We start from the raw sequence: 27,453 nt of genomic DNA on the forward strand, positions 1-27,453 counted from the left end.
TCCCTGGGACCAGCTCACTTCCAAACCTGCACAGCTGGATTCCTGTGGTGGCAGGGTCCCCCTACAGGGACACCCCTCCAAGGTGGCACCAGAGCACTGGCCTTAGCGTGTGCTCAATGGGGCCTCCCCAGGAGCTACCTTCAGTGGAGGACTGCCTTGCCCAACCTTGCCCCCTCACGGGGCAGGGCCATCTGCATCCAGAGACAGGGATAAAAGCTGCCTCAGCACTGATCCAGGGGATTCCAAGGGCCCTCCCACTCCCTTGCCTTCTCAGGGGCTGCCCCACTGCATGCAGTCTCTGACTTAGTACCTCATGCCTGCCCTACAGGTACCCACGCTCTGGTGGAGGAACCCTGACTTGGACACACACATCCACCCTTTTATTTCCCCTTTATGAGGCCCTGAAGACATGGCACTGCCAGACAGGCATCTGGACCACCCTAGAGCTCTCAGACCCTAACTCCAGGCCACCCTGGAATCCTCGGCTCAGCTCCCAGGCCACACTGCATCACCCCACGCAGTTGCCTCTGCCAGGGGACAAAGCTGCAGGGTTGACCAGGACAAACCCTGGCTATTTGGGGAGGAGGCGGAGGTGGGCCAGGCCAGTCTGAGGCCTGAAGTCACTGGCTATTTCTGAGGCAGCTGCCCCCTTGGCTGACTCAGGGCATGGCAGGGGGAATCCTCTAGGCATCTGAGCCCAAGGCCCAGCAGCTTGGCAGCACAGCCCCAGGAGGCAGGACAAGCCCAGTGGCTGGCCCCTCTGCCCAAGGAGCCCCTAATCCCCCAGGGCCCATCAGATACAGTGTGCCACAAAGGCCCAGACATTCAGGGTGCCAGGAGCCACTCTGCCAAGAAGCTCAGGCTGACTCCAATGCTGACCACAGGCCCCGTTCCCACATCCAGATTCTCAAGGCCTGAGGTGTCCTCACCTCCATCTTCCACTGACATCCTTGCCTCCTCCTCTAAGCCTCTCCCCGCCTGGACCCAGGGGACAGAGGAGGGCCAGCCCTTGGCCTGTACCACCTCCCCTCACCCCTGCCTGCCCGCCCTCCAGACCACAGTGGGAATGCTCAGCCCACCACTTCCAGTCTGTGGCAAAGGCCCCAGAGCACAAACCAGGAAGTGGGGGCGGGGGGGGGGGCAGATGTTGTGAAATCCCCCACAGCTTAGGCGCAGGAACTTCTGGAGAAGTGTTTCCGCCTCAGGACCTGCCAGGCTGCCCTTGGCCCAGCCTCTCCTCCTGCCTCCTGCTATGTCTGGGTCCTCCAGGAAGAGAATCTGGATGGCTACAAGGAACATGCACCACTTGTGAAATCAGAAAAAAATTAGCACAAAAGAACAGTACACTTCCCCTGCCCTCACCAGGGAGATAGTCCAGGCCTGCTAAACACCTGGCCTCAGTTTCCCTCCCATAGACAGGGTGGGGCTGGACCCACAGGAAGGGGGGTGGGATTGTTGGGGTAGAATGGGTGTGGGAGGAAGGAGGTGGGGAGGGGTCACGTTCAGAAGCCGATGGTTTATGACCCATTGTTCACCACCTCCACCCCGCTCCCCCACCCCATGGGAAGCAGCACACAGTGCCACAAACAGCAGGCACTGCCCCTCCCTCCCCAAGAAGTCCTGGTTGGGGCTTCCTGGGTGGGACAGCTTGATTGGGCTGGGGTAAGCTAACTGGGACTCGGGCCTGGGCTGGAGCCATTGGAGACCAGGGTCCTGCTCTGCTGGCCATGACGTGGGACAAGGCACCAGGCCCATCTGACATGGGCCTGTCCTTCCCGATACGTCCCACCCAACACCAGCTGTTTCAGGCCCCTAGGGCTGCCCTGCTAAGCAGGTAGCCCCCACCCCCACCCAGGGTCAGAGAAATCAAAGACAGCTAGGGACAAGTCCCTCAGAGAACTGGGAAGTGGGGTGCCAGGGTGGGACTGTGCCTGTCCTAGCAGACAGGCAGGGGTGAGGAATGGCTCTGCTGGTGTCAACTGAGCCACAGTTGCTGGTTGTGTGTGCCACTCCCTCCTGGGGCTTCCCCACAAACCAGCCCTATGTGTGAAACTCCACCATGGTGGTTTCCTTCCTCTGGGCCTGGCATTTCCTTTCCTAGCTACCCACTCATGTGGGAATCACTTGATTTGGGAGTTTGCTGCCTAGACCCAGGGCAGAAGAGGGAGAGGTCAGGGTGGCGGGGAGGGGGTGTCAGAGGTGGAGGGCGAGACCTTCCCCAGGCTGCACCTTCTCCGGGCCTCAGACCTGGGGTCAGCACAGCCAGCCAGATAAGCAGGGTGGTGGCGATCCCACAGGTCACCCCCAGGAAGTGGACCTGGTTCCCCCAGCATCCTTAGCTGCAGGAGTGGCCGGGGCTCCCCTGGGAGACAGAACCCTGCTGCTCCCTCTTTCTTTTCTCAGGCTAGCCTGTGACCACCGGCCCGCGTGGGGGCTTCTGGCCAGGCCTTCCATCCACTTCCTGGACAGGGTATCACCAGCCCACTCCGCCCCTCAAGCTGCCGTCTGTACCCAAACGCCTCCACCCACTCTAGCCCTCCTGGAGCTACTCACAGACCCCAGTGAACCCTCAGAACACTCTACAACCTATCCGCCAAAACCATGACATCCCCAAAGGGGTCCGTCGAAGACGGAGTCAAGGTTCATGTCGGACCCGTCCTCTTGGCGGTCTGAAGCACTGGCTGCAGGTAGGGTGGGCTCTGCAGCAGTCGGTAAATCGGGTTACAGGTGGGGGCGGATCACTGGGCGTGGAAGGCAAGGGTCTCGCCCCGCCCACCGCTCCCTCTCTCCTCCCACGCCACAATGGGAGGGGCCAGGCCTGGAGGCTCAGTCAGACCCCGCCCACAGGACTCCGCAAGGCTCCGCCCACAGACACCGTCCCTCCCTGAGGCGGAGTCTGCGCCCTGCGTCCGCCCCGACCTGGCCTCCTTCCCCGCTGCGCAGGCGCCGACTCCACCCCCGGCCCCGGCGGCGCTTCCTGACCCGGTGTCGCTGCTGGTGTTCCACCTGCGTGTGTTCCGGATTCGGTCAGAGGCGGGATCCGCGTCAGGGATTCCCGCCCGCCCTAGCCGCCTGATGCCTGCGCGAAGCGGGGCCCAGGTGAGTGCTCCCTGGCGCCTCGCTGGGAGGCGCTGGAAGGGTTTAACCCCAGGAAGCTCTGCTGCCCCACGTCTGGCCACACACACTCGGCGGTTCTGGGGACGGACGCCCCCTGGGCGGACCCGTAGCGTCCAGGCTGTCGGGAATGGACTCTGCCGCGACTGTCTCTGCAGTCCGGTCCACTCCTGCCCTGGGTTTCGCTCCGAGGCCTCCCCACAGGAGGGATCACTTTGGTTCTTCCTAACGTCCAGCCAGGGGTGCACCTGGTCCTGTTTATCCTCAGAACCGTGTTGTGCTGCCGATGTGGTTCTTCCCTGTTCTTGCAGTTGAGGAAACAGGCACAGATGCCTGGTGGCATTTCCTGGGGCCCCTCTCCCCATAAGCCTACATTTCTCACCAGGGCTAGGACTGGGAGGCGCGCCCGCGAGGAGCCTAGGTGCACAGTTCAACTGCGAGTGGAGGGTGGCCTTTCCACAACCCCTGCCCCAAACTTCCATAACCTGAAGGCAAATTCGAATGCTAGGTCTGGGATGGGGAAGCCGCGGCCTGGCGGAACCTCCGTCCCCGAGGGGAGACCCGAGCACCGGGCGTCGGGCCTCGTGGGGCAGGTGGGTGCTCAGCCCTCCCTCCAGCCTGAGCCGTTTCACAAGTGGAGCAGGGGCCAGAGCTTCCAGGGAGTCAGAGCCCATGGCCTTGGTAGAGCGGCTGGGCTGCAGAGACAGACACGTCAGCATCTATTCCCAGCAACCTAGACCCGTCTTGGTCCAACGTGGAATCTCAGCACCTCAACACTTAATGTTAGAAACAATGGGTCTGTCATGTGCAGAGCGAGATGCAGGTTCCAGCTTAAGTTCTAGTTCTGTTTTTATGGTTCTAGTTCTTATGTTTAGGTCACTGATCCATTTTCTTTGTAATGTGCCCTGGTGGCAGAGTGGCTAAGTGCTTGGCAGCTAACTGAAAGGTTAGCAGTTGGAACCCACCAGCTGCTCCTTGGGAGAAAGGTGTGGCAGTCTGCTTCCATAAAGATCACAGCCTTGGAAACCCTATGGGGCAGTTCTACTCCGTCCTGTAGGGTCGCTATGAGTAGGCATTGACTCAAGAGCAATGGGTTTGGGTTTTTTTTGATCCATTTTTGATTTTGCTATACGGTGTGTGGTGTGTCCAACTTCATTCTTTTGCATGCAGAAATAGTTGTTAAAGCACCATTTGTTGAAGAGACTGTTCTTTTCCCACTGAATGGACTTGGCATCCTTTTTGAAAATCAGTTGACCATAGATGTATTGGTTTATTTCTAGCCTGTCAACTCTTTCTCATTGATATGTAAGTCTATCCTTATACTAGTGCCAGATTGTTTTGATTATAATCCATTTTGAGTTAATTTTTGTGAAAGATGTAAGGTTAGTGTCTAGATTCATTTTTGGCATGTGGATGTCCAGTTGTTTCAACTCCATTTGTTGAAAAGATTGCTTTCTCCATTGAGTTGCCTTTGCTCCTTTGACCAAGATAGGTGGACTATATTGTGTGAGTCCATTTCTGGGCTCTCTATTCTGTTCTAGTGATCTGTTTGTTTCAGTGGCAATGGGTTTGGTTTTTTTGGTTTTTTTAATACCACAGCGAGGAGCTCTGGTGGCTCAGTGGTTAAAAGGATTGACTGCTAACGGAATGATTAGTGGTTTGAAACCACCAGCGGCTCCGCGGGAGAAAGATGTGGCAGTCTGCTTCCGTAGAGGTTTACAGCCTTGGAAACCCTATGGAGTCACTACAAGTCAGAATCAACTCGATGTCGGTGGGTAGTGGGTAAATACCACACTATCACTAAAGAGCCAGTCCTCAAACTCTGTCCTTATTCAGTGTTGTGTTGGCTGTCCTGGGTGTTTTGTCTTTCCTTATGAACTTTAAAATCTGTTTGACAATATCCACAAAATACCTTGCTGGAATTTTGATTGAGATGCATTGAATTTATAGATCAAATTGGGAATAATTGACCTAATAATATTAAGTCTTCCTGTCCATGAACACAGAGGGCAGCGGCAGAATTCTTACCTTCCATGCAGGAGACTTGGTTTTGATTCCTGGCCAGTGCAGCCACCACTTGTCTATCAGTGGAGACTTGCAGAGCTGAAATTCATACATCATGTATCAGGCAAAAGGAACTGAGGTTCTTTTCATTGTAATCTCCTAAAAGCTCTGTTGATGTTGATGTTGATGTGCTGGCAAGATATGGAAGGAGGGGAAGTGTTCTATAACCCTATGATTAGGTCTAAGTTTTTTAGAGAGCCTGTGCCACTGGCTGTGATCATCACAAGTGTTCTCGGCTTTTTTTTTCTTCACTCCTTAAGTGAAAGGAAGGCTGGAGGGGGCTGGAGTTGGGTATTTCCCTTCCTCCATGTCAATTAGGCTTTGATAAAAACCCTGTTGGTTTGGCTCTGGTCAGATAGTTTCCCTTGAGGGCAGGCCGTTGTTAAGACAGAGTTATTTCAAAATGGTTATTTCTCCCCCACCCCTGCTGCAAGTACTGGAAGTATGGGGAATTTTTCTCTGAGCTTCACAGTGAGAACCTGGTGGAGCTCCTGGAGGCTCCTCACAGAAGCATGGGGACCATAAGTCTGGGCGTCCAGGAGTTTTTACCTCTCCAGGTCATCCACATTCAGTCTCCAACACTTAGTCAATTGCCCTTTAAGTGTTCCTGCCCTGTGCTGAATCCGGAGCTGGTGGTTCCTAGTCCTGGTAAGCAGTGATTATCTGTATCTGCCTGTCTGTCCAGTTTTCTGGGGGATGGTTTGCCCTGTTACCTCAATTCTCTGACGGATCTAAGAAGAGTTGTTGATTTTCAGTTGTTTTTTTTTTGTTTGTTTGTTTTTGTTTTTTTTAGCTTTTCTCTTCTTGTGGACATGGGAGTGAAGACTTCTAAGCTCTCTACATGCTTGACCAGAAACTAGCAGTCTGTATTTTTAAATTCTGGATCAGGGTGGAGAGCAAATAGCAAGGTTCAGGAAACAAGCTCAGGAAGTTTGCTCAAGGGCTGAGTGATGAGTAGAAAGTGGAGGGGGTCCAGCCCTGATGCCTGAGGCTCAGGGTGACCACCCTCGGAGAAGTCCAGAGCCTTAGGGTGCCATCACCCCCTCCCAGGTCCTGCAGACGGTGGCCTTGCACTCTGTCTTCCACCGTGTGCAAGGTGCTCAGCCTTCCCTCCAGCCTAGGCTGTTTCACATGTGGAGTAGAGGGGCCACCCTGCTGCTGCCTGCCTGTCCCCATGATCACTGCCCAAGGGCCTCCTGGTGTCCAGCACTGGGCTGTGTACATCAGGTGCAGCATACTGTTTGCACTTCAGTCCTATGAGGTGGTCACCCCACTTTGCAGATGAGGAAACTGAGGCAGAGCCATCGAATCCAGTCTTCAAGCATCTTGAGCCTGATTCGCAAGCGTACACCGACCTGTCTCCACTCGTTCAGACAATTTGCTTCTGTTTTTTCCCATTACAGCTTTCCCGCAGGGTGGGACAAAAGAAGCAGCGCCTGTCAGATGCAGAGACGAGCCAGATCCTGCCTGACGCTGCCAGGACGCCTTACCCCAAGGAGCCCTGTTCGGGGCCTCATGCCTGCTTGGGGCCACCCACTACCACAGGCCCCCAGCGTAGCATCTATTTCTTGAACCATCCGGCCCGACTGGGATCTGAGTTTTTCGACCAGCCGGGGGCTCATCTGGCGCGGGCATTTCTGGGACAGGTAACGTACACACAGCTTCTTGGGCAGACGCAGCCTCTGTGGAAGCAGTCATCACCACGCAGGTGTCTCACCTGGCTTTCACCACTGGACTTAGGTTTGAGGCCAAAGGCTGGATGCCCCAACTGGGCCCACAGTTGTCCCTGCTCAATGCCACATCTGTTGCTTGTCCACCTGGGTCTCCTTCAGGGCAGGTTTCTTGACAGAACCAAAGGCAGTATTAACCTCTAGCATCTGTGAGGGGCTGCCTCTCTCTACTCTGAACCCTCACAGCCCCCAGTGTAAGTGCCACCTGAGGCTCAGTAGTTTTGGTTTTTACACACGTGAGAACTGTGGCTGACACTGGGCTCAAGCATTGAATTTGCCTTGAGACAGGGCAGGAGCCACCCCACAGCTCAAACACTGGTCCTGGATCTTGGCTTGCCCATCAGACGTGCCCTCCCTAGGCCTGGAGTGGGAGGTCCACCTAGGACCCATCCCAGCTGCAGCCTCCAGGGTCTGTCCCGGCAGTATCTGGTATGGTTTACATCATGTGTGAACACACATGGTGGTGTGTGCCAGCAGCAGAACCTTTTCCGGATCAGTCTGGAGCACCAGTTGGGCGTTGTTCCTGATGCAAAAAAACCCAAGCCTGGCTCTCTGGTCCTCCTAGAGGTGCTCTGACATACTTTTAGGTTAAAATAGCTAAGGAGAGTTGGTTTTTGTGGCTAATAGAAAAACTAGTGTGAAGAGTTGGGTGCTGAAAGGACCAGACCCTAAAATGTGGACTTGGCTGAGTGGAGGAGGAACCAGAGTTTGCCCATGAGGAGGTTTTAGGCTGCAAGGACCAAAGACTCTTCTGAAAGCACCTTAACTTATAGGGGGTTTATGACCTCACATAAAAAGATATGTGGAGGCAGGTGAGTCCTGGGATTGACCAAGAATTCAGGGAAGCTGTCAAGGACCAAGATCAGTCTCTGTGCAGCTGCCCTTGGTGCATGGCAGGGTCTCCCAGTAGGCCCCCGTCATCCAGAAAAGAGGGTGGTTCACCCCAAGGGCCCTTTTGAAACAGGGAGGGCAGCCTTTTCCAGACCTTCTCAGACCCTCAGTCAGCCAAGATCAGGTCATTACTCATGCTGGAAGCAGGTCACTTGCAAGAAAAATGAGTTGCTGTCGTGACCCATCTGGGGCTGAAGAGAGGGTCACCTCCCCCAGGACCCAGGGTTCTCGGGCTCCCCAACCAAGGAGGAAGTGTGTGCAGTGCTATCAGGGTGAACTTCAGAGCAGAAAACCAGGATGGGGCTGAAGGAGCCTCTCTGAAAGTGGGACCCACCAGCGTGGCTCAGGAAGGAATGGCAGGAGCACACAGTGACCGGTCGTTGTGCTCAGGACAAGCACTGCCCATGGATACTGGGTTGATGCCACGTGAGGAACACTCACTCCAAGGCTCCTGAAGAGATGGTCTGGAAAAGCCCCAACGTGTTTGCTCCCATCTTTCCCACTTTGAATGCACAAGGAGACTCCTGGCTTCCAGTGGAAACATCAACCCCCACCTCTCTCCACTCTCCTCTCTTGGTAGAGGTGCTGCTGTCCCCAGGAAGGTCTCCTAGACTGCTTCCCCCACTGAGCCCTCCCAGGTCCCCTCCCAGTCCCATGACACAAGCACCATGGGGAATCCTGGGCTGCAGCATGGGCAGACCTAGCCTCTGGCTGATGACCTGGCCTCAAGACTGGGCGGGTGCTGGAGATGCCCCTGGGGACATAGGCTGGCCTCAAGAGTCCACTAGGAACCCCTGGAGGAGTTAGGCCTTGGGGCTCCTGGCAGTGGGCACAGCCTCCAGTCATCCCTGGGCTCTGGCCAGTCATGCTGCACCGCCAGGCAACAGTCACCATGTTAGGGTGAGAAAGTTTCACAGGCTCAGAGGCCTTGGTTCTGGGCACACTTGGCATCGCACAAGGCCTTCCCCCTTCTCTGTGGCCTGGGCTGCTTTCCAGTGTATTCTGCTGACCCAAGAGCCCCTGCCCTCCAGCGATAGCCCCCGAGCTGGGCTCAAAGCTCGTCGGTCCCAAAGGACAGGCATCTCCCTGCCTGCCCCAGGTGTGGTCCCAGTGAGTGGACTGTAGCCAGCTTTCCCACTCCTGCCTGCACTGACCAGGGCACTGCAGGGGCAGCTTAGAAAGGCTCTTTGAAAAGACCTGGAAACCCAGGCAGCCTTCCAGAGCCAGGCTGGTGGAAGCCATGTGGGAGTCCTTTGTGGCTGCCCTGCAGCCTGTAGAGTGTGGGCCCCATGGGCTCTGGAGGATTCCAGGTGGCTCCTGTCAGGACACACTCAGGGCCATGTCCTCTGTGCCCACCCACCCAGCCCCGTGCTAAGCACTGGGGTCCCTCTTGGGGGTTCTGGGGGAGGAGGCAGGGGGACAGGTGCTGGTTTGCTTGAGGGGGCTGCAAACCTGTGGGCAGGACTGGTGGTCTGGGAGGAGACAGCTGGTGGCTGAGGCCTGGACAGTGGCCTTTTGGCTCCCAGAAGGGAGAAGGCAGCGGGGGCGCCTGGCTGAATCTGGCGCCTTGCGGCACTCCTGAGCCAGAGTGTGGGATCCAGGCCCAAGGGAGTGGCAGGGTGGTGTTTGGAGGCCAGCCCTTCCTGGCCCCAAGCAGAGACTGAGTGTGGCCTGCAGGTCCTCGTGCGGCGGCTCACAGACAACACGGAGCTGCGCAGCCGCATTGTGGAAACTGAGGCGTACCTGGGCCCAGAGGATGACGCTGCACACTCGAGGGGTGGCCGGCAGACAGCCCGGAACCGAGGCATGTTCATGAAGCCGGGCACCTTGTACGTGTACACCATCTACGGCATGTACTTCTGCCTGAATGTCTCCAGCCGGGGTGAGCAGAGGGAGCGGGGCGGGGCGGGGGAAGGTGTGCGGGGGCTGGGCCAGCAGGAGCCAGGGCTGGGCAGAGCCCCTCAGCTGGCATACCCCAGACATGGGTGAGCGTATGACCAGGCAGGTTTGGTTTCCAGGAGCACAGTCTGTGGCACTGACCAGGGAGAATGTGAGGGGCTGAGGGGACAGGACCAAATACAGAAGAGATGGGTCTAGGCCCCTGGCATCACTATTGGCTTCACATGGACTCGGGAGGGGCTGGTCCTGGGGAAAAAAGGGTAATAGGGAGTTGAGGTGTGCTCAGCTCAGGCAGAGCCCTTGCCAGGCAGCCAGTTACAGGGTCTAGACTAGTGCTTCTCACAGGGGCCACTTTACCCCCAGAGAACTCTGGGTGATGTCTGGAGACATTTTTGGTTGTCAACAGTTGGGTGGGTGGCAGAGGCCAGGTATACTGCTCAGCACCTACAGTGCACAGTTCAGCCACAAACATCAACAGTGCTGAGGTGGGGAACCTGCTCAGCTCCCTCAGGGGCTGTGTCTGGGTGGTCTGTGCTCAGGGAGGAAGCAGCCGAATGGGCCCTCAACCCCTGGCACTGTCTAAACCCTCACCTCAAGATGTGCAATTACCTGGGGGGGCCATAAGGGGTAGGTCTCATGTTTGTTGGATGGGTTAGGAGCCGGGCCACTGGAGCAGGTAGTTGGTGGCCTGAGCCATGCCACAGCCAAGGGTGAGGGTGAGAACCTGAGATTGGACCCCAAGTTTACACAGAGCAGGTGTTTATCAAGACTGGAAAGAGTGGGTGTCAGATGGTGGGGGCCCATCTGGCCGCACCCTGAAGAGCTCGGTTGTCACTGACAAGGCCCTTATGCAGGGCAGGACAGAATTCAGAGAATGGGGAGAGATGTAGAGACAGAACCCAGTAAAGAAACAGGGAGGATCCCGGGGGGCTGGGTTTCCAGGGTAGGGAACGGGGGGTGTGACAAGTCACTTCCTGGGCATATAACTAAGCTGCCCCGGGGATGTCCAGGCCTGGGAGGGCAGGACCCTACACACAGACCTGATGACGGTAAGGGCCAGCATCATGCAGGGGAGCAGAGAAAGGGGAGGCTGAGGACTGGCTGGGGTGTCCCCGCTGAGGTGGAGCAAAGGGGCTGGGTTTGAGGAGGGAGGAGGGTTGAGGGATGGTCAATGGTAGGGGAGCGAGGGATCGGAGCGTCACAGGAAGAGCAGGATGTCAAGGTTGCTTTACTGGTTGCGATGTGGAAACTCATGCTCCGTGGGAAGGGGCCCAGAGTGGGAGGGTGTGCTGGGCAGACGGGCAGCCAAGCTGCTTGTCTCTGAAGTAGGAAAATGAGAGGCATCTGCGGGACTCAAAAGATGGGGGTCCTGGGGATCTGCTCCTGCCCAGAGGCAGCCCTAGAGCTCTGCACACTGGTGGGCTGAGAGCAGCCCAGAAGCTGCAGACAAGGGCCATGTTTCAGGACTTCCCTAGCCCACTATCTTGTATTTTTTGAAACTGGTTAAGGGACACCTGTTCACAAGCTTGGGCCTAGGAGGCTGGGCTGGGCACATGGCTCCTGCGTCTACCCACAGCAGGCTCCCAGGTGCCGTCAGGATGGTTTTGAACCAAGGCTCCAGGGAGGCTCCCGTAGGCCAGTGGTCCTGAGTGCAGCCCTGGCCTCACGTAGGGGTCTGAATCTGGGAACCTTGGGCTGGGAAGGGGGCCCAAGAGCAGGGCTGAGCCTCTCAGACCTGCAGGTGGTTCTGGCCAGTGTGGTGTGGAAGGTACACAGGTGAGTCTGGGTAGGGGTCCCAGGGGAGGGGTCCACTGGTGGTTATCAGTTGTTTGACCTTTGGCCTTGGGAATCTAGGGGCCTTCCCTGCCTCCCAAAACAATTTGGATAGACACATCCCTGGGCTGTGGAGTCACCACCTTAGGCCTCTGAGATGGGTGGGGGAGGGGATCCCAGGAGGGTCAAGGGTCACTATGTGGGCCTCCCACCCTCTGGAACCACAGGGCAGTGGCTGCCCCAGCCAGCTTCCCAAGTGCCCAGCATGGATTCAGGTGTGTACGGTGGGCAGGGATCTGTGGAGCCTGGCAGGGAGCCTGGGCCAGCCAGGGGTGGGAGTAGGCTCTGGGACTTCTTTGGTAGCTGCTGATCCCAGACCAGGGGAAGGCCCAGGAGGAAGGAGGCCCAATGCCAGACACCGCCCCCACCAGGTGTGTTTTCACAGGTTCTCCACAGTGGGGTCCAGGGCGGGCCAGTCAGTGGGTGTAGGCTTGGAGTAAGAGGAGTTGGGCCAAGGGGTCTAAAGATGAGGAACCCTCCCTCCTCCCACATGGGAGGCAGCTGCATCCTCCTGCAGCAACAGACATGCACGGGGGTCTGGGGGGAGCAGGAGCCCTGGGAGGCTTCCTGTCCAGCCTGTCCATCTATCCTGCAGGGGATGGGGCATGTGTCCTGCTGCGAGCGCTAGAGCCCCTGGAGGGCCTGGAGACCATGCGGCGGCTCCGTAGCACCCTCAGCAAGGGTGCCTCTGGCCGGGCCTTCAAGGATCACGAGCTCTGCAGCGGCCCCTCCAAGCTGTGCCAGGCCCTGGCCATTGACAAGAGCTTTGACCAGCGGGACCTGGCCACAGATGGGGCCATGTGGATGGAGCGCGGCCCCCCAGGACCTGAGCCAGTTGTGGTGGCTGCAACCCGGGTGGGTATCGGCTGCAAGGGGGAGTGGGCTCAGAAGCTCCTACGCTTCTACGTGCAGGGCAACCCCTTTGTCAGTATGGTGGACAGGGCAGCCGAGCAGATGCAGGCCTGAGCCAAGGGTCTGCTCCAACAGGCTTTTAATTCTTTAGGAACCAAATAAATCCTTTTGTTTCTAGAACACTGGTGTCTGAGTCCTGGCTGGAGTCCCTCAGTGTCAGCACAGTCTGCAGCCAGCCCTGCTCACTGACAGAAAGGGCAGGGGTCCTGTGCATGGGGGGCCTGGCTTGGATGCTCCTGTCAGCCCTGCTGTGGAGGACCCCCCCACCCCTGCCTGTCCTGCAGGGACCTGCAGAGATGACAGCTCAGGCCCTAGCATGCAAGTGTGGAGGTTCTCAGCAGGACAGGCAGAGGCAGGGCCACAAAGGGCAGCCGTGGAGGGAGGAGTGACAGGTAAGGTGTTCCTGCCTTGTTGGGGGAAACACAGAGGCTGGGAGCAGTCGGGAAGAGGGAGGAGGTCTGAGGGAAGTACACTGGGGCCATCAGAGACTGCTGGCCCCGCCACTGTTGTGCCTCAGGGCCTGGTGAGCTGGGGCTCACTGCAATAGCGCCTGGAAGACGGCAATGATGGGGTCCTCATGGGTGGTCACCACCAGCACGCTTCGGAACTTGTCAAAGAGCATAAGCAGCTGGGAGCGCCGCGTGTTCTCGTTGTACATGATCTCCTCCAGGTGGTGGCGGCCCCGGAAGTAGTGTAGCAGCCTGGGAGTTGGGGGTACCAGCCTTAGCCCTGCTTGGCCCCAGGCCCTAACCCCCACCCCATGCTGCTCACCCCACAGGAGGGTCACATCCCGGCCAGGGAGCCCTACCTGGCGAACATACGCAGGTCTTCGGGGTTCTGGGCAGCGGGCACGCTGAGGATGGCCTCACGCTCATGCTCCGATAGGCTGGCCAGCAGGTTCTCTGTCATCCTCTTGTTGAGTGGTGAGTCCCCACTGGGGAGCAACTCAGCACTAGAGTTGTCCATGCTGGGGCTGGTGAGGGTCATGTCATCACTGCTGGCTGTGGGGCACACAGGTCAGGGCTCTGGGTTTCCAGACCCTGAGGACCCCAGATTGAGAATGCCATGGCCCCGTCGAAGCCCCTTCAGTGCCCATGAGCTCAGCTGAACCTCATCCCCAAGGTGTGACACCATCTCCATGAACCCCTGGTGTGGTGGTCAACCCAGAACATGGAGCACCTCCCCCTGAGGAGCAGCATGAGGGCCCTGAACAGAGGCTCTGAGTAAGCAGTTCTTGCATTGAGAGGGGAGTAGGGTGGAGTGTGTAAGCACTCGTGTGTGGGGATTACATACGAGAGCATGAGAGTGCACGTGTGACTGTGTGTGTGTGTGTGTGTGTGTGTGTGTGTGTGTAGCCATGGGAACGTACCCTGTCACTCAAAGTACCCATGTGCCTCCTGGCCCCCCGCCCCCACTGCCAGAAGGATGTCCTAGGGGCCTTCTTACTTGGGGAGCCAAAGCTGAGGGCGTTGGGTGTGCTGAAGCTCCGGCCCCCAACACGGGCAGCAAGGGGCAGATCTTCTTCTTGGGGCCGGGCCTCTTCCTCATGGGGCGCGGCCATCAGGCAGACGTAGGTGTGCAGCTGGACGAGGAGCCGGCGCTGCAGCATCCACACCACCATCTGGATGAGCTGTGTCTGCAGGTGGGGTGAGGTCAGCAGTGGGGAGGGGCTCCCCCACCTCGTTCCCTTCGCAGATGTGACCCCACAAGTCACCTCTGGGGGCAGCCAGGACAGGAAGGTCCCTCACCTTAGAACAGGAATCCTAGCAGCTGGCCAGATCTGCAAAGCAAACTTTCCCTCCAGGGGGATCAGAGAGCACCCACTCGACCCAGATCACACCTGCAGCGCCCACCTCACCCCTGGGCTGTCCCAGAGTGGGGCAGGATGGCCCAGGTGTCTCACACCCCTCAAGTGACTTCCACCTCCTACTCTGTTACCGCCTCCCCCCAATCACCTCATGGAGCTGGGCCTACAGGGACCCCCTTTCTGCAGTCTGGAGCCAAGAGCAGAAAGGCCCTCCTTCGATCAACCTGAAAGCCTGCACCAGTGGGTGTCAGAAGGAGGCCGGGGACAGGGACCCAGCTGAGGCTGGGTAGCCCCTGGAGTGTGACGCTGACCTCACCCCTGCCCTCCCTAAGCAACAAAGAGTACCCTCCCTGGCGTGCAAGCACTTCCCAGATGTGGAAGGAGCCATGCGGCATGCATCATCAGCATAGACACGACAGTCTGTGCTGACAGCACATTCACAATGTCCTTGCAAAGACCAAGGAGCTGCTTTCTGGGCTGCCTCCTGAGAGGGGCTGGGCGACCAGAGAAAGGGCAGGAAGGGACGAATCATGGTCAAAACCAAAGAAAAGGTAAAAGGAATGTAAAATACCTACACTAAAAATCAAAGTAAGAAATAAAACAAGCTTAGTAAGTCTTCAATTGTGTATCCCAACCGCATGCAGGGGGTGGGGAGTCAGGGAGGCCCCAACCTGGGCCTGTGAGGTCCTGACGGGCTTACTCCATCCCTTGAAAGGGCCACAGCCTGGAAAATCCACCGTATACAGACCATGGAAGCTTCTGCCGGGAGAGCCGGCTAGCCCCCAGGACTGCCTGGGACGGAGGTGTGTGGACACACAGGGGCTTTCGTTCAGCCCAGCCTCACTCAGTGCCCGGAAACAGCACCAGGAGAGGCTGTGTCCAAGCAGAGAAAACTGGGATGTCTCACTCAGTCTCAGAGTGAACATAGCCTGGCCAATCTGGCACTTACTAACAAGCACTTTACTTTTGAAGATGAAATCTTGAGAATACCAACCACCCATCCCCAACACCTGTCCCATTGGGCCTGCTGCTGCTATGAAGGGACATGGCCAAGTCATAAAGGAAGCCACCGTCCTGGCCACAGACCTCATGCCTGCCACCTCTTAAGCCCCAGCCCTTGAAGGGGGCCCTGGGCCTGTCCTAGTCAGACCCTCTCGGTGCCGAGTGGATTTGGAAACAACTGTCCCGACAATCACATCCTCAAACCCTGTGGTTACTGGGCCCAGGCTCCAAGAGAAAAAAAGCCATCTTTGCCTCCTCAGTCTGGGGAAAACCCCTAGGCAGGACCAACACAACTCTGTCCTCTGTCAAGCTGGGTCTCCAAATGTGCCCTGACTAGAGCTCCACCCACCAATGCCGGGTTGGCCTCCCTGGGGGAAGGGAGTGGCCCAGTGCTGACCCAGCAGAGCATCCACGTCACCCTGGACAGGCAGGCGGGAAGTCACTACAGGTCAGGCCTCAAAAACAAAGCCTGCAGCAGCAATGGTGGCACTGAGGGTCCCTGTGGTCAGGACTGCCAGCGGGCATGGGGCCGCTCTACCCGCAACTGCCACACCTGGCCCCCCACAAGCTCTGTGACTCACCTCCGGCACTGGGGAGGCCAGGGGGCTCCTGAATTCCGATAAAGAGACAGGCAAGGAAAACTTGGCGAGAACGGACGGCAGGTCGTGCGACGGGAACTGGCGAGAGAACTGTTCGGCTAGTGGAGAGTACCTGAGCAGCAGGCAGCATGCGGGGGTCAGCAGCAGAACCCCCACACTGTGTTTCAGGCTTCATGCTGAGCTTTCCAGGGAACTGTGCCCTGCAAGGCGTTGCAGGGATGGCGGGGCTGCGATCTAGCAGCAGTAAGGGGTCACAGGACCCCAGGGGAGATGGCACACGTCCACCTGTGACACTGCCCTCAGCTAGGTGGAGCTCAAGGACATTCTCTGGGGTGGCCAGAGCCAGAACCCCTTAGTTTTGGGCCTTCCCCTCTGAGCACAGGCCACCTGCACCTCCCTAGGGTACAAAGCTGGGACATGGGGCATGGGAAACCCACCCCACCCAGGCTTCTTCACCCAATTCTGCACTGACAGCTGCTGCCACAGCAGTTCGGGGCACTCACAGACACACACTGGCGTTGGGTGACAGCATGTAGACGTTGTTCTCACACAGCGGGTAGATGATGATGGCCTTGCCCCAGTACACCAGGTGGGCTGCAAGCTGGAACACCTGTGGGCACAGATGGGTGGCTGGGAGAGCACCCCACAAGGCCCTCTGACACCTGGTGCTGTCTCACCATGCCTCAGCCTGAGGCTGTCCTGACCCTCACCCCTGGAACACAGGCACCCACCAGGGCCTGACATGGGGACAGTCTCCACATTCTAGACCCTCCCACAGTTGACCAGAGCCTGTAAACAAACACTATTTTGAAAAGCACAGACCTGCCCATCCTCAGTGTGCTCTCTGGCTCAAGGCACACCTGGGCTTGGCTGAACTGCCTGTGGGGCCAGTGCCATCACCCCCAGAAGTCAACAAGTATCTACAGGGCTGGAGCCCCAGGAGGCTATGTACAGCCATACCAGGAACAGACACAGGCAGAAGCCACCAGTAGCAAATGAGGGCTGCAAGGAGGCCAGGCAGAAAGTGAAGGGGATATGAAAAGGATATCAAAGCTCTGTCCAACGCAGCTTCCACTGCAAGGGCAAGGCAAGATGTCAGGACACATGGACTTTACATCAGACAGCCCTACAGACAGAGCAGCCGGCTCCTTTCACAGCTTAAATGTGATCAACAGGCATGTCCTGGGTGCCTCTGGGACCACTCCTGCAGCTCCATTCACTCTGCAGCACTGGCCTATGCCACACTGATGCCATGCGATGGTAGGACAGATCTTGTTGGGTTCTTCCATCCAGACGACCATATGGAAACGGCCAGGTTGAATCTGGTCAATGCCCTCACAGATGTGGCTCACAGGTGTAGGGGGAGAAGTGAGACAGAGGAGGAGGGGCTTAGTATGAACATAAACCTGCTGCTGTTGAGCTGAATTCCAATTCATAGCAACCCTATAGGACAGCATACAAGTGTCCCCATAGGGTTTCCAAGGCCGTACATCTTCACAGAAGCAGACTGCTGCATCTTTCTCCTGTGGAGCAGCTGGTGGGTTCAAACCACTGACCTTTTGTTTTGCGACTGAGTGCTTAACCACTGCGCCACCAGGGCTCCTTTACTATGAACAAGAGACCTCAGAAAGGCTTCTTTGGGAAAAAGACAGCATGCTTTGGGCCTCGTGGATGTGAGGGAAGAAAGGTACTGGGGGCTCCCACTTTCTGGGGGAGCAGCTCAGCAGGGATGGCCAACAGAGCCAGAGGGGCCCACATCCCCCCAGGGCTGCCCTTTCCCAGCCTGGTTTGGAACTCTGGGTGCCACGTTGGCAGTGCTTGGTGGGGTCCCAGGACTGGGCCTCTGCTGCCCCCTGGTGGCCACACGGTGCACACTGGCCCCTGCATTTTCTTCACAGCCCTGTGTCTGTGGACCCTCCACTCCTGAACCCTTGTCTGGCCTCACATGCACAGTGCCTACTGCCAACCCCAGCCACCAGTACCACTGCCCTGCTTGGTCCTGAATGCTCCTGAACGACTAGCAAGGTCAGTGGTCTGTTCCCTAAGATCGTCCCCTCAACGGCCTCTGCCCACAGCCTCTGGCTTCCCATGCTTTTCCTCACCTTCAGATACTGCACCCAGACCTCAAAGCACTGCTGGCTGATCACAGACACAGTCCGGTGGTCAGGGCCATGGGTCTAAGCCAATGCCCTGCACTTAAGTCCTGGCACTGAGTGTGGCCAGAACCTGGTCTGAGCTTCCAGGCCGTTCCCCCCGTAAGGTGAGACTGCCCAGTGTGAGGCTCTGTGGCCTCAGCAACCACACGTGCTCCTGCCTGAACTGTGCCCCCAGCCCCGGCATGGGAGTCACCTCCCTCACCCCTCATACAGCCAGCACCACCCTCGACACACGAGGTCAGTCCCATGGACCTAAACCCGGTCTGTCTGACTCAGACACCAGAACCTAAGCCTAAACCAAAGACCGCCCTGCTATGGGAGACCCCCTTCACCCAGGCCCTGGGCAACACCTGCAGCAATGCCAGGTCAGCATCCTGGGCCAGTTGCTGCAGGTTCTTCACGGCCGTGGTGGTCTTGATCACGCGCACCAGGGCCGGGGAGCAGTCGACGGGCAGCTGAGCCAGCAGGGACTTCTCATCGCTGAGCAGCAGCAGGGCGTGGTAGGGGCTGCAGGCAGAGAACACAGAGGTGTACAGGGCAACTGGAGCCCATGAGTGAGGAGAGTCTGCGGGGTGAGAGAGAAGGACCATGAGGGACACTCACCGGATGGCCTTGAGGCTCCGCTCGATGGCTTCAGGTGGGATGAGGCTCGCAGCCACATAGTGGATTTTGTGGGGCAGGCAGAAGCTCACCTCCAGCCAGTTGTTGATGTGGAGCTGCACCACGCCCGAGGAGCAGAGGCTGCAGTGGGCACAGGGGACTCTGGGTGCAGTGTCCAAGGCGCCCCCTGTACTCCCAGACACATGGTCAGGCTTGCCAGGGGACGTGGGGCAGCCCGCAAAACAATGTGTTGGTAACCTCAAACTATTTCTGGCAGCCTTGGAATCTCTAGTCCAGCCAGAACACCTGGCGCTGCCTCTGTCCTGAGGCTGAAAGCACTGCACAGGGTGAGAACTGGGCGCACTCCTGCCCCCAGGCTCCTCGGGCCCCCTCATCCACGCAGGCCCCAGCCGTGACCAACAGCCATACCCAGGGCCTGCTCTGACCCCTGACGGAGGCCTAGTCACAGGTGTGGCCAGGCCGAGGACCTGTCTCCAAAAGTGAGGGGCTGGCAGGAGGGCCCAAGCAGGTGATGCCAGGTCCCATGAGAGCTTGCTGGTGCTGGCAGCTCCCCCAGTGCAGTGCTGGGTCCTCTTACCTGCAGAGATCAGCAGCCACTGTAAGCAACCCATCAAATCAGCCTGACACCTCTGCAGCTCCCACATACTCCCCATCTCAGAGATGGTGACTCCATTCCTTCAGGCCCTTAAGTGTGACACTGTCCACACCCCACTTTGAACCATCGCCAATCCCGTCTGCTCTACCTGCAGAACACAGCCAGAACCCAGAGCACCGCCCGGTCCTGGCTGCCCTACAACACGCCTTGACCCAACATCCACCTTCCGTCCAACCATCCGCCCTCCATCTGTTCAGCCCTCCATCCACCTGTCCCAATGTCCCTCCCTCCCTCCATCCGTCCGTCCATCCACCCACCCACCCATTCCAACATCTATCCATCCAGTCCTCTGCCATGGCCCTGCCTCAGCCATGAGCCCCATGTGACTGGCCAAATCTCTCCAACATTCCTCCAGCCCTGTCTCTCAGGCACCCCACTTGCCGACACTTGTGGCACCTTTGCTCCTCACGTCTCTGCTTGTCTCCCAACCAGAATTCCAGCTTGAGAGCAAAGTGGACTTTGGGTCCCATTCACAGCTCAGCCAGCACCTAGTCAAGTGTCTGGCACGTGGCAGGCATGCAGAAATATTTGAGGAAAAAGAAAAGTGGCTGAAGAACCCCTGCCTGCTCTGGGTGGCCTGACTCTGCCTAGAAGTCCATCCCAGAGGGTCCTGGCTCCAGACGGGATGTGTGGTCCATACCCATGGGCAGGGTTTAGGCGTCAGGGCTACCCCAGGTCTGGCCCCAAGGGGAGATCCCAGGTGACCCTGCCTGGCCCAGCCAAGCTGAGAGAGATAGGGAGTATCGGCCACAGGTCCAGGCCAGCTATGAACAAGAAGAGAGTCGCTGACAGCACTGAACCCTCCACACAGACATCCCCGGGCCCAGGGGGCTGATTTCCTGGTGGGCCACACCCCCCCACCCCTGCCCCACTGATGGTCTGAGCTGCCTGAGGGGAGTGGGGGGGGGGGTTGGTGTTCGAGCCTGAGCCCAGATCCCTCTGTCTAGAGGGCTTTGGGTGAGGCTCCAGGAGGTCCCTCAGTGCCTGACCTGGGTCCCCTCCCCAAGAGCCAGGTGGAAGCACAGCTGGCTGAGAGCCTCTGGCTCCACTCAGCACAGCAACCCAGGGCTCCTGCCACCACGACTCCTATGAGAGTCCACTTCTCCACCCCCACCCACCACCTCTGTCCTCTGCTCACTGCCCCTGCCCTTTTCACCCTGGTCTGCTATGCCCAGGGGTCAGGCCTGACAAGATACCCACATCCAGCCGAGTGGGGGTGGCCAACACTTGCCCCAAGTCAGAAGGCAGCTAATGGCCCCTCAGCCTCTCTGCTGCGTGCAGGAGGGTAGAGCTGGTGAGTGCGGCCGTGTGCCTCCCCACGAAGCCTGTCCAGTGGGCCGACTGTTCCACTGCCCTCCCACAGCCCCGCTGGCAGCATCTGTGGTCACGTATCGGCAGCAGTGACAAGCCTCCATTCTCTCATTTGGGAATGGACGAGAGAGGAAGCAGCAGAAAGAGAACAGAGCACAATGTGACCCTCACTGTCTGAGGAGAACCCCAGCACTGGCTGTCACTTGCCACATCCTGTGCAGCAAATGCTGTGGTTGCCACGCTTGGGGACACCAGGAGCACTGGATGCCACCTCCTCCAGGCCTCAGCTGCCACAAGAAGCCCTTAGGAGCAGTGGCCAGAACTTCCTGGCTACAGCTGGGTGGGGAGGCCACTCAGGACATAGTCCCAAGTCTGCTGGGGATGATGGGGTCACCAGCTGACTCCACAGTCTTACAGGGTGAGCATGAGGCACCAGGCAGGCTAAGATGTGGGGAAAGACCTAGGGACTGAAAACCAAAGGGGCCTGGATGAAGGACCACTGTGGCTTCTTCAGAAGAGGGCACCAGCCAAGTATATTGAAGTGGACAACGAAGGAGCTCAAGGATGGGCACCACACTCTGTGCCATCACCTGCAGAGGCTGTGGCTGCTGGGGCACCTGTGCTGCCCTCCACTAAACTTTGCACGTGGCCGGGGAGTTATCCAAGTGAAAACACAGGTCCGTTTAAAACACAGCTCCCAGGAGCTGCTGCAGCACCTAGAGTCGGAAGTAAAGAACATGGAGGCCTGCCTGGCTCTGAGGCACCACCTGCCTCTGTGGGGCCACACCTACGCAGTGCCATGTGTATCATCAGCATTACCCAGTGTGTTCACATACCAGATTGGGCATGAACCCCTGCTCTCGGGGAGACTAACACACCATCCGGGGTGCTGCAGCACGAGCACTACGGGAGAGGGAACACGAGGAGCAGGATAAAGGGGACGTGGGTGGGGCAGGCAGGCTCAGGACAGGCTTCAGGCGTGTGTGTCAATAGTGCCGGGGCTGTAAGGGGACATGAGAGACTGAGGCCCTACAGTATGAGCCTGTGAAGCGTGGTTCCCTCCACATCTCCAGAGCCACCTGCTCTCAGTCACACTGTCACCATCTGTTCCCTCAGCTTCCATGGGATCTCACTTCCGTTTCTCCAGACATGCTTACCCACTGGCCTCTGCCTCCCTCCAGGCAGCATGTGTTGAGGCTGGTGCCACTTTGCAACTGGAGACGCCAACAAAGCCTCCAGGAGGCTCAAAGGGTCAGGGGCAGACCCAGCCTGAGTCCCTGAACCCCGCAAAAGAGACCAGGAACGTGCCTGCCACCACCACTGGCTCCCAGAACCCCCTGGCTTGGGGTGAGCCAGGAGCTGCCCCAGAAGTACGTTATGGGGAGGAAACAGAAAAGGTCTGTCTGTGCTCCTAAGTCAGTAATTTTAAGATGAGACCTTTCAGCAGAGAAGGGCCTGGCCCTACAAGCTTTTCTGTGAAGCTTTACTTCTCTTTGCAGGGCTACTGATGAAACACCTGGCAGGATGACACTGCGCACTGAGGCTCGCCAGCTCCTCAAACAGCTGTGGCCCGTCACACCCAAGCCTGGAGCAGGACCACAAGGGCAGAACATAACTTTCCAATATGCCCTCACCTCCACGTTCAAAGTGGAATATGACACCTCACTCCATTACCCTCACAAGTCGGCACCTGGGAAAGAGCTTTAATTCCTGACTTTAGTCCTTTCTGGGCTCTCCTTTGGACAAACACTGTATTGCCTGCCCTTGAACCCCTCTGATCCCAGCGCCTGGAGCTCTTTACCTCTGGGCTATACTTCAAAAGGCCCAACTGAAATTTCAAACAGAATTTTATATGTATGTGTATTTTTATGGACACAGGGACTATGATACTCAGGATGTTTGCAAAGGGCCAGTGGCCCACGCTGCCTTCAGACATTAGCAGTGTGCAGGCACCTCTGCAGCCATAATGCTCCAGGCTGACCACAGGTGGCACTCTCTAAGCTATGGCTCCCCATAGGCCATTAACCCAGAGGACGGTGTAATAAGTCACTGTGTGACTCCTGTGACCCCTTCTATCAGCAGCCACATCTGCTCATAGCCACAAGTACTCAGTGTCGGTTCTACCACCCTCGTCTGCACATCAGGAGCCTCAGCTTCTGGTTTCTGTTCTATGCCACAAGGGGGTGCGTGTGCTCTGCTGCACCACGGTGGCATTCACGAAGTCTCTGCTCCCTCTCACTCAGACCCAGGCCCATGCAAGGGGCACAGTGTGGGTGAAAAGAAAACCACGTCCTCTAGCTGGCACTGCATCTCAGTCTGGCCCAGCAGCAGGCTGTCCTGGTTGCCATTAGCTTCTAACTTCCCAATGCAATCCAGACAAAAGAAATCACATTCCGGTTTTTCCTTTAGAAATGTAAAGTTGATGGGTTGCCTTTTTTTAAATTCCAGGTTAACCTGGAGTCTAATTCTAGTTGAGGGATGCAGATTCCCCACTCAGAATAAAGCTACGTTTTCAAAGTAAGGGATTTTTGGGACAAGCAACTCAAGACTGGAGGGCGGTAATGATCTTATCACAGAGAAAACTCCAATGAGATAATGTGAAATACAAAGACAGGGATGGACCACAGGATCGCTGAGGCCTCCTTCAAGGTTCAGGTACATGGGGCAGAAGGGGCCAAAAATCAAAGCATTCCCCCGACAGGGCCTGTTTCAAACTGCCTGATGGCAATGGGGACAGCCCATACCAAGAGGTCACTGAAATTAGGTCAAAGATGGGCAAAAAACTATCTGCAATTCATATCACAAAAGACAGGTGTCCTTCCTGTAAAGACACCTACACATCCCGACAGTAAGATGAGGCAGGGAGGTGGCGGGTGGCTCCAAGAACATGAACACAAGTCATGGCTGCTTGAAATACCATCTCGCACTTAAATAAAGTTGGTGCTGAGCCACCCGATATAACCAGAACACCTGTGAGGCTCCTGTGACATCTTTTCCTGACAGTTGCCGCCCTCAGACACTCAACACCCCTAACCCCAACTTCTCCCAACACCTAGCTTCACCCGCTGACATAGGGGTGCAGGCTCGGGCCCTGGCTCTGTGTCATGCTTGGTACATACCACTTTCAGATCCGCACACCTAACTGCAGGTAGTGGTGGAAATGGCCCAGCACTCATAAGACAAAGGTGCTGGCACTTAGAATGGCAGCTCGGTGGCCCACAGGGCCACCTCTTCTTGTCGCCCTTCACCCTGACCTCCAAGGGGCTTTCAACATCCACAGAGAAGAGAAACACCACCCCAAGGTGGCCTGGGGGCATGGTTACCTGTCTTACCTGTCATATGCTTCCTTGAGGTCCCTGGCCAACTTGCACTTGGGCAGGATGTGATGGAAGGGGGACTGAGGGCCTTCGTTTGCTGCAAGAATCACAATACAGGATTTACAGCTTCCAAACCAGGAAACCTTTATAGGCCACAACAAGGAACATATAAAAAAAAAACTAAGTAACTTTAAATCAAACATCAGGAAATTCTCCACTACGTTTTCATAAAATCACTGCAGCCAGCTGAATCAAAACTAGAGGCAGGCCGATCTGTTCAGTGTATCATGAAACATGTATGTTTAGACTTCACTGGGCCCACCTTTCAGCACAGGAGCACTTCTACTGCCACTCTCGGAGAGAGTCTCCACAGACCACCAAACCCATGCTTTGCCTTCTCTACCAGGCACCCCTACTCCACTCCCCACCCCACACATAAGTTTACGTCATGCAACTGAGTTTCATGGCTGAAAGTCTTTTACTGACCCTTTTTCATGAATCTCTAACACACAAAAAAATATGTACTTAAATTGGTATTTTTTTTTTACTTCCTGTGACCTCAAGACTCTGAAAAGAATGATTAAAAAAAATTCTCATGAAGTCTGCATCACTACACCTATAATTATTATAATAATTCACCAAAGCATGAATATACTTCAAATTTTGACAGTCAATAATCAAAAATGCAAATTCAAGGTCCAAGAGCTTTATTTGGAACAAACCCGCTGAGCAGACTTTCCCAATATGACACCACAGGCACACTTTAAATCCTTCCTCTCACTTCCAATCACCTAGAAGACTCCTGTAACCCGAGTCCTGCCCAGCGTCAGCACAGAGGTGGGTGGTATCGGGCCAGGAGAGCAGCTGCACCCTGACTGCACATGGGCACACTCACCGTCAGACATGGCAGAGACCTCGTCCTGCAGTGCCAGGATCAGCTTGGCCTCGTGGGTAAGGTACTGGCAGCGCCTCTCCTCATGCTGCAGCACCACGGCGATGCGCCGTGAGAGGGTGTGCAGACAGCTGATGACCGACGGGTCTGCGTTGGCCTGCAGGGGTGGTCGCACACAGCTCACACGCATGCACGGGAATGCAAGGGTGGGGGAAATTGGATAGGCACAGGCAGAGCTGAGCCCTACAGGAGCCCACACGACAGGACCCCCCACTCCTCTTCCTCAAGGCCACAGATGGGCTGTTCCCTGCATCCCTTTCCGAGACTGTCCTCAGAAGTGACGGCAGCACCTGAATATGTGGCCTAGCGGCACGAGGTATAGAGGTGTGGTGGGGACAGCCATGCCTAACACTATCCTGGAAGTCACCGCAGGGATACAATGCAGGGCTCTGCGGGGTCCCCTGTGGGTGATGCCACATGGTGGGGCCATGGTGTTGGGGCTGCATGGGAGGGTAAGGGGAGGCCAACTACCACTTGGGCCCTGGCCAGGGTGGTCCAGAGAAGGGCTCAGGGCACAGACCTGCCCACCCACCTGCCATGTCACCTGGGTCCCGGCCTCCTCATTCAAAGAGAAACCACGGCTACTGAGACGCAGAATGTGGTCAAACATGTACTTGGAGCAGTAACACCCAGGGCAAATGCCGTGCAGTGCTTATGGCCATGCCTGGCCTGCAAGATGTAGAGGCAGAACCAAAGGCTACATCGCAACAGGGCACACTATTATCCCAACAGGGCACACTACTCCAACCATTCCCTTAAACACTTTCCTCCTGAGTGTGGGAAGCTCTTCCCAGTGGATCCGGCCCCACTCCCATGCCCCACCTAAGCCAAGCACTTAGTGGAGGTATGTCAGTTCTCAGTAACGAGATGAGCCTTGCCTTGGCTTCTGGAGCCTATCAGTGCCACAAGTGGGCCAGGCAGGTCTAGAAAGGTGCTCCAGGAACAGATAGTGGGCTGCTGTGACTCAGGGTTTCAGGAGGCCAACAGGACTGATGAGTCATTTTATGGGTGGAGGGGAGAAGGCAGAGGGACGACTGGTGCCACTGATTGGGGCCTTAAGTGCTGCCTCCCCAGTGCTTATCTGGTAAGCAGGCCCAGGCCCACATCAAGGGCCATAGTCGACCTCTGGCCCAAACCCAATAAGCCTGAGCTCAGCAGGCATGTTTTCCACCTGGAGAGAGTCAAACAACTCAAACCTTGGCAGTGTCCCACCTGCTGGGCTGTGAAGGTAACAAGTATGCTCCCACCCCAGGCAGCAGCCTTGCACCTTCTGCGTCTAGGGTGTCCCCTCAACAGCCTCTCCCCTAAAGGTCACAGGACTGGGGCCTGGTTTTCTAGGGTAAATACGATCACCTCAAAACAAAATACATGTGAAAAAGATCCTGGGTAGCAAAACTCCCCCAACCAGAACAGGGTAGGACAAGGATCCTGGTCACCTGACTACTCCCTTAAAGAACAGGTCACACCAATGCTGTCTGTGGGTGAACACACTAAGTTACTCCAAGACAGGCCATCCCCAGTGGAAGTCTTAGGGCCATGCACCTACCAGACACGACAGCAGCAGTAAAGAGTACAGAACTGCACCCTCAGCTGTTCTCACCCCAGAATCTCATACTGGGGAGTGATCAAGCCTCAGAGCTGATGTCCCGTTGGCAGACACTCAGGCACAGAGAGCAGGTCTGACTGTCTGGACAATCAGGTTGGGGGCAGAGGGTGTTCTAGGCTGGCCGGGATTTAAGAGGCCCTGTGCTGGGGGGGCTAGGCTTGCGCCTGGTCAGACAGCCCAATGCGAAACATGTTTCAGCAACTGGGGGCATTTTCAACGGAGCTGATGCCAGCATCTTGTAGTGTATTTTTTCAGGCATGAATGGAGCATCGTGGCATAAAATAAAATGTCGATAAAGAGTTGCAGTCTGAAATAAGTCAGGGTGAACAGACACAAGGTCTGGGTTTGCCTGAAAATACCTGAGCAATGATAAGCGAGAGGAGGAAGCAGTGTAGTCAAGGTGCAAACTCGATGGTTATGAACCTCAGACGGTGTGTGAGGGCTCTTCAAATCGAGTATACATTTTTATACGACTACTGGAAAGAAGGAAAAAATCTTGTCTACCCTAAAAGACCAACTCTTGGCATTATGAGATTTTTCTCCCCTTCACGCACATATAGCCAGCTGAAGTCCTGTGCTATTTCGTTCCTGTTGCACCTCTCCAAGGACCACCTTGTCCACGTCTCTGGCCTCTAACACCCACGTGCCACTCCACGTAAACCTCCGTGTCTCAGGACCCCCAAATGTAGGACACTGGGTTTCCAGTGTAATTATGACCATTAAAATCTTTGTACAGTCTTACAACGTGCACACGTCCTGATATGCTCCTGAAGTAGGACTGTGGATCAAAGGACCTTCCCTCACTGCTCTCCAGAAGGGGGCCCACCTGCACTGCCCGGGGTGGGGCCATGATGTCCCCCATTAACAGTGCTGACAGGGACAGTACTGTCATAGTTTGTGTTTGTTTATTTAATTCACTGCACTCTCTGGTCGTTTTACAAGGGTAATGTAGAAAGTTGATGCCAGTGTCTTCCCTGAACCTCA

The 27,453-nt window shown here is 56.6% G+C and overlaps 2 protein-coding genes across 5 annotated transcripts in view; one reads left to right on the plus strand and one right to left on the minus strand.

Annotated features, from left to right (window-relative positions):
* Positions 1 to 2,932: 2,932 nt before the first annotated feature.
* Positions 2,933 to 12,563, plus strand: MPG (N-methylpurine DNA glycosylase). The gene is made up of 4 exons (XM_023557599.2): positions 2,933 to 3,099; positions 6,582 to 6,824; positions 9,477 to 9,681; positions 12,127 to 12,563. The coding sequence occupies exons 1-4, from the start codon at positions 3,076 to 3,078 to the stop codon at positions 12,495 to 12,497; spliced, it is 843 nt and encodes a 280-aa protein (XP_023413367.2). The 5' UTR covers positions 2,933 to 3,075; the 3' UTR covers positions 12,498 to 12,563.
* NPRL3 (NPR3 like, GATOR1 complex subunit) overlaps positions 11,661 to 27,453 on the minus strand; it is a 28,782-nt gene continuing 12,989 nt past the window's right edge. For 3 of the 4 annotated variants that reach the window (XM_064295255.1, XM_003417707.4, XM_010597472.3), the window contains 9 exons: positions 24,807 to 24,960; positions 23,927 to 24,008; positions 18,611 to 18,748; positions 18,358 to 18,514; positions 16,355 to 16,461; positions 15,834 to 15,963; positions 13,890 to 14,079; positions 13,252 to 13,444; positions 11,661 to 13,144 (listed from right to left, as the gene is read on the minus strand). In XM_064295255.1, coding sequence (XP_064151325.1) covers positions 12,979 to 13,144; positions 13,252 to 13,444; positions 13,890 to 14,079; positions 15,834 to 15,963; positions 16,355 to 16,461; positions 18,358 to 18,514; positions 18,611 to 18,748; positions 23,927 to 24,008; positions 24,807 to 24,960 — 1,317 coding nt within the window. In that variant the 3' untranslated portion in view covers positions 11,661 to 12,978. Of the gene's footprint in view, positions 13,145 to 13,251; positions 13,484 to 13,889; positions 14,080 to 15,833; positions 15,964 to 16,354; positions 16,462 to 18,357; positions 18,515 to 18,610; positions 18,749 to 23,926; positions 24,009 to 24,806; positions 24,961 to 27,453 lie in introns of those variants that run through there. The other variant, XM_023557598.2, reaches the window with a different exon arrangement.

Source organism: Loxodonta africana, chromosome 12, assembly GCF_030014295.1.
Source record: "Loxodonta africana isolate mLoxAfr1 chromosome 12, mLoxAfr1.hap2, whole genome shotgun sequence".
NCBI classification, from domain to species: Eukaryota; Metazoa; Chordata; class Mammalia; order Proboscidea; family Elephantidae; genus Loxodonta; species Loxodonta africana.

What these genes read in the sequence shown, in the direction of transcription:
- MPG (XM_023557599.2), top strand. Translation starts at nt 3,076, where the DNA reads ATGCCTGCGCGAAGCGGGGCCCAG. An exon ending in CGCGGGCATTTCTGGGACAG is followed by an intron (nt 6,825 to 9,476) that starts GTAACGTACACA and finishes TGTGGCCTGCAG; the next exon opens with GTCCTCGTGCGGCGGCTCAC. An exon ending in CCTGAATGTCTCCAGCCGGG is followed by an intron (nt 9,682 to 12,126) that starts GTGAGCAGAGGG and finishes TCTATCCTGCAG; the next exon opens with GGGATGGGGCATGTGTCCTG.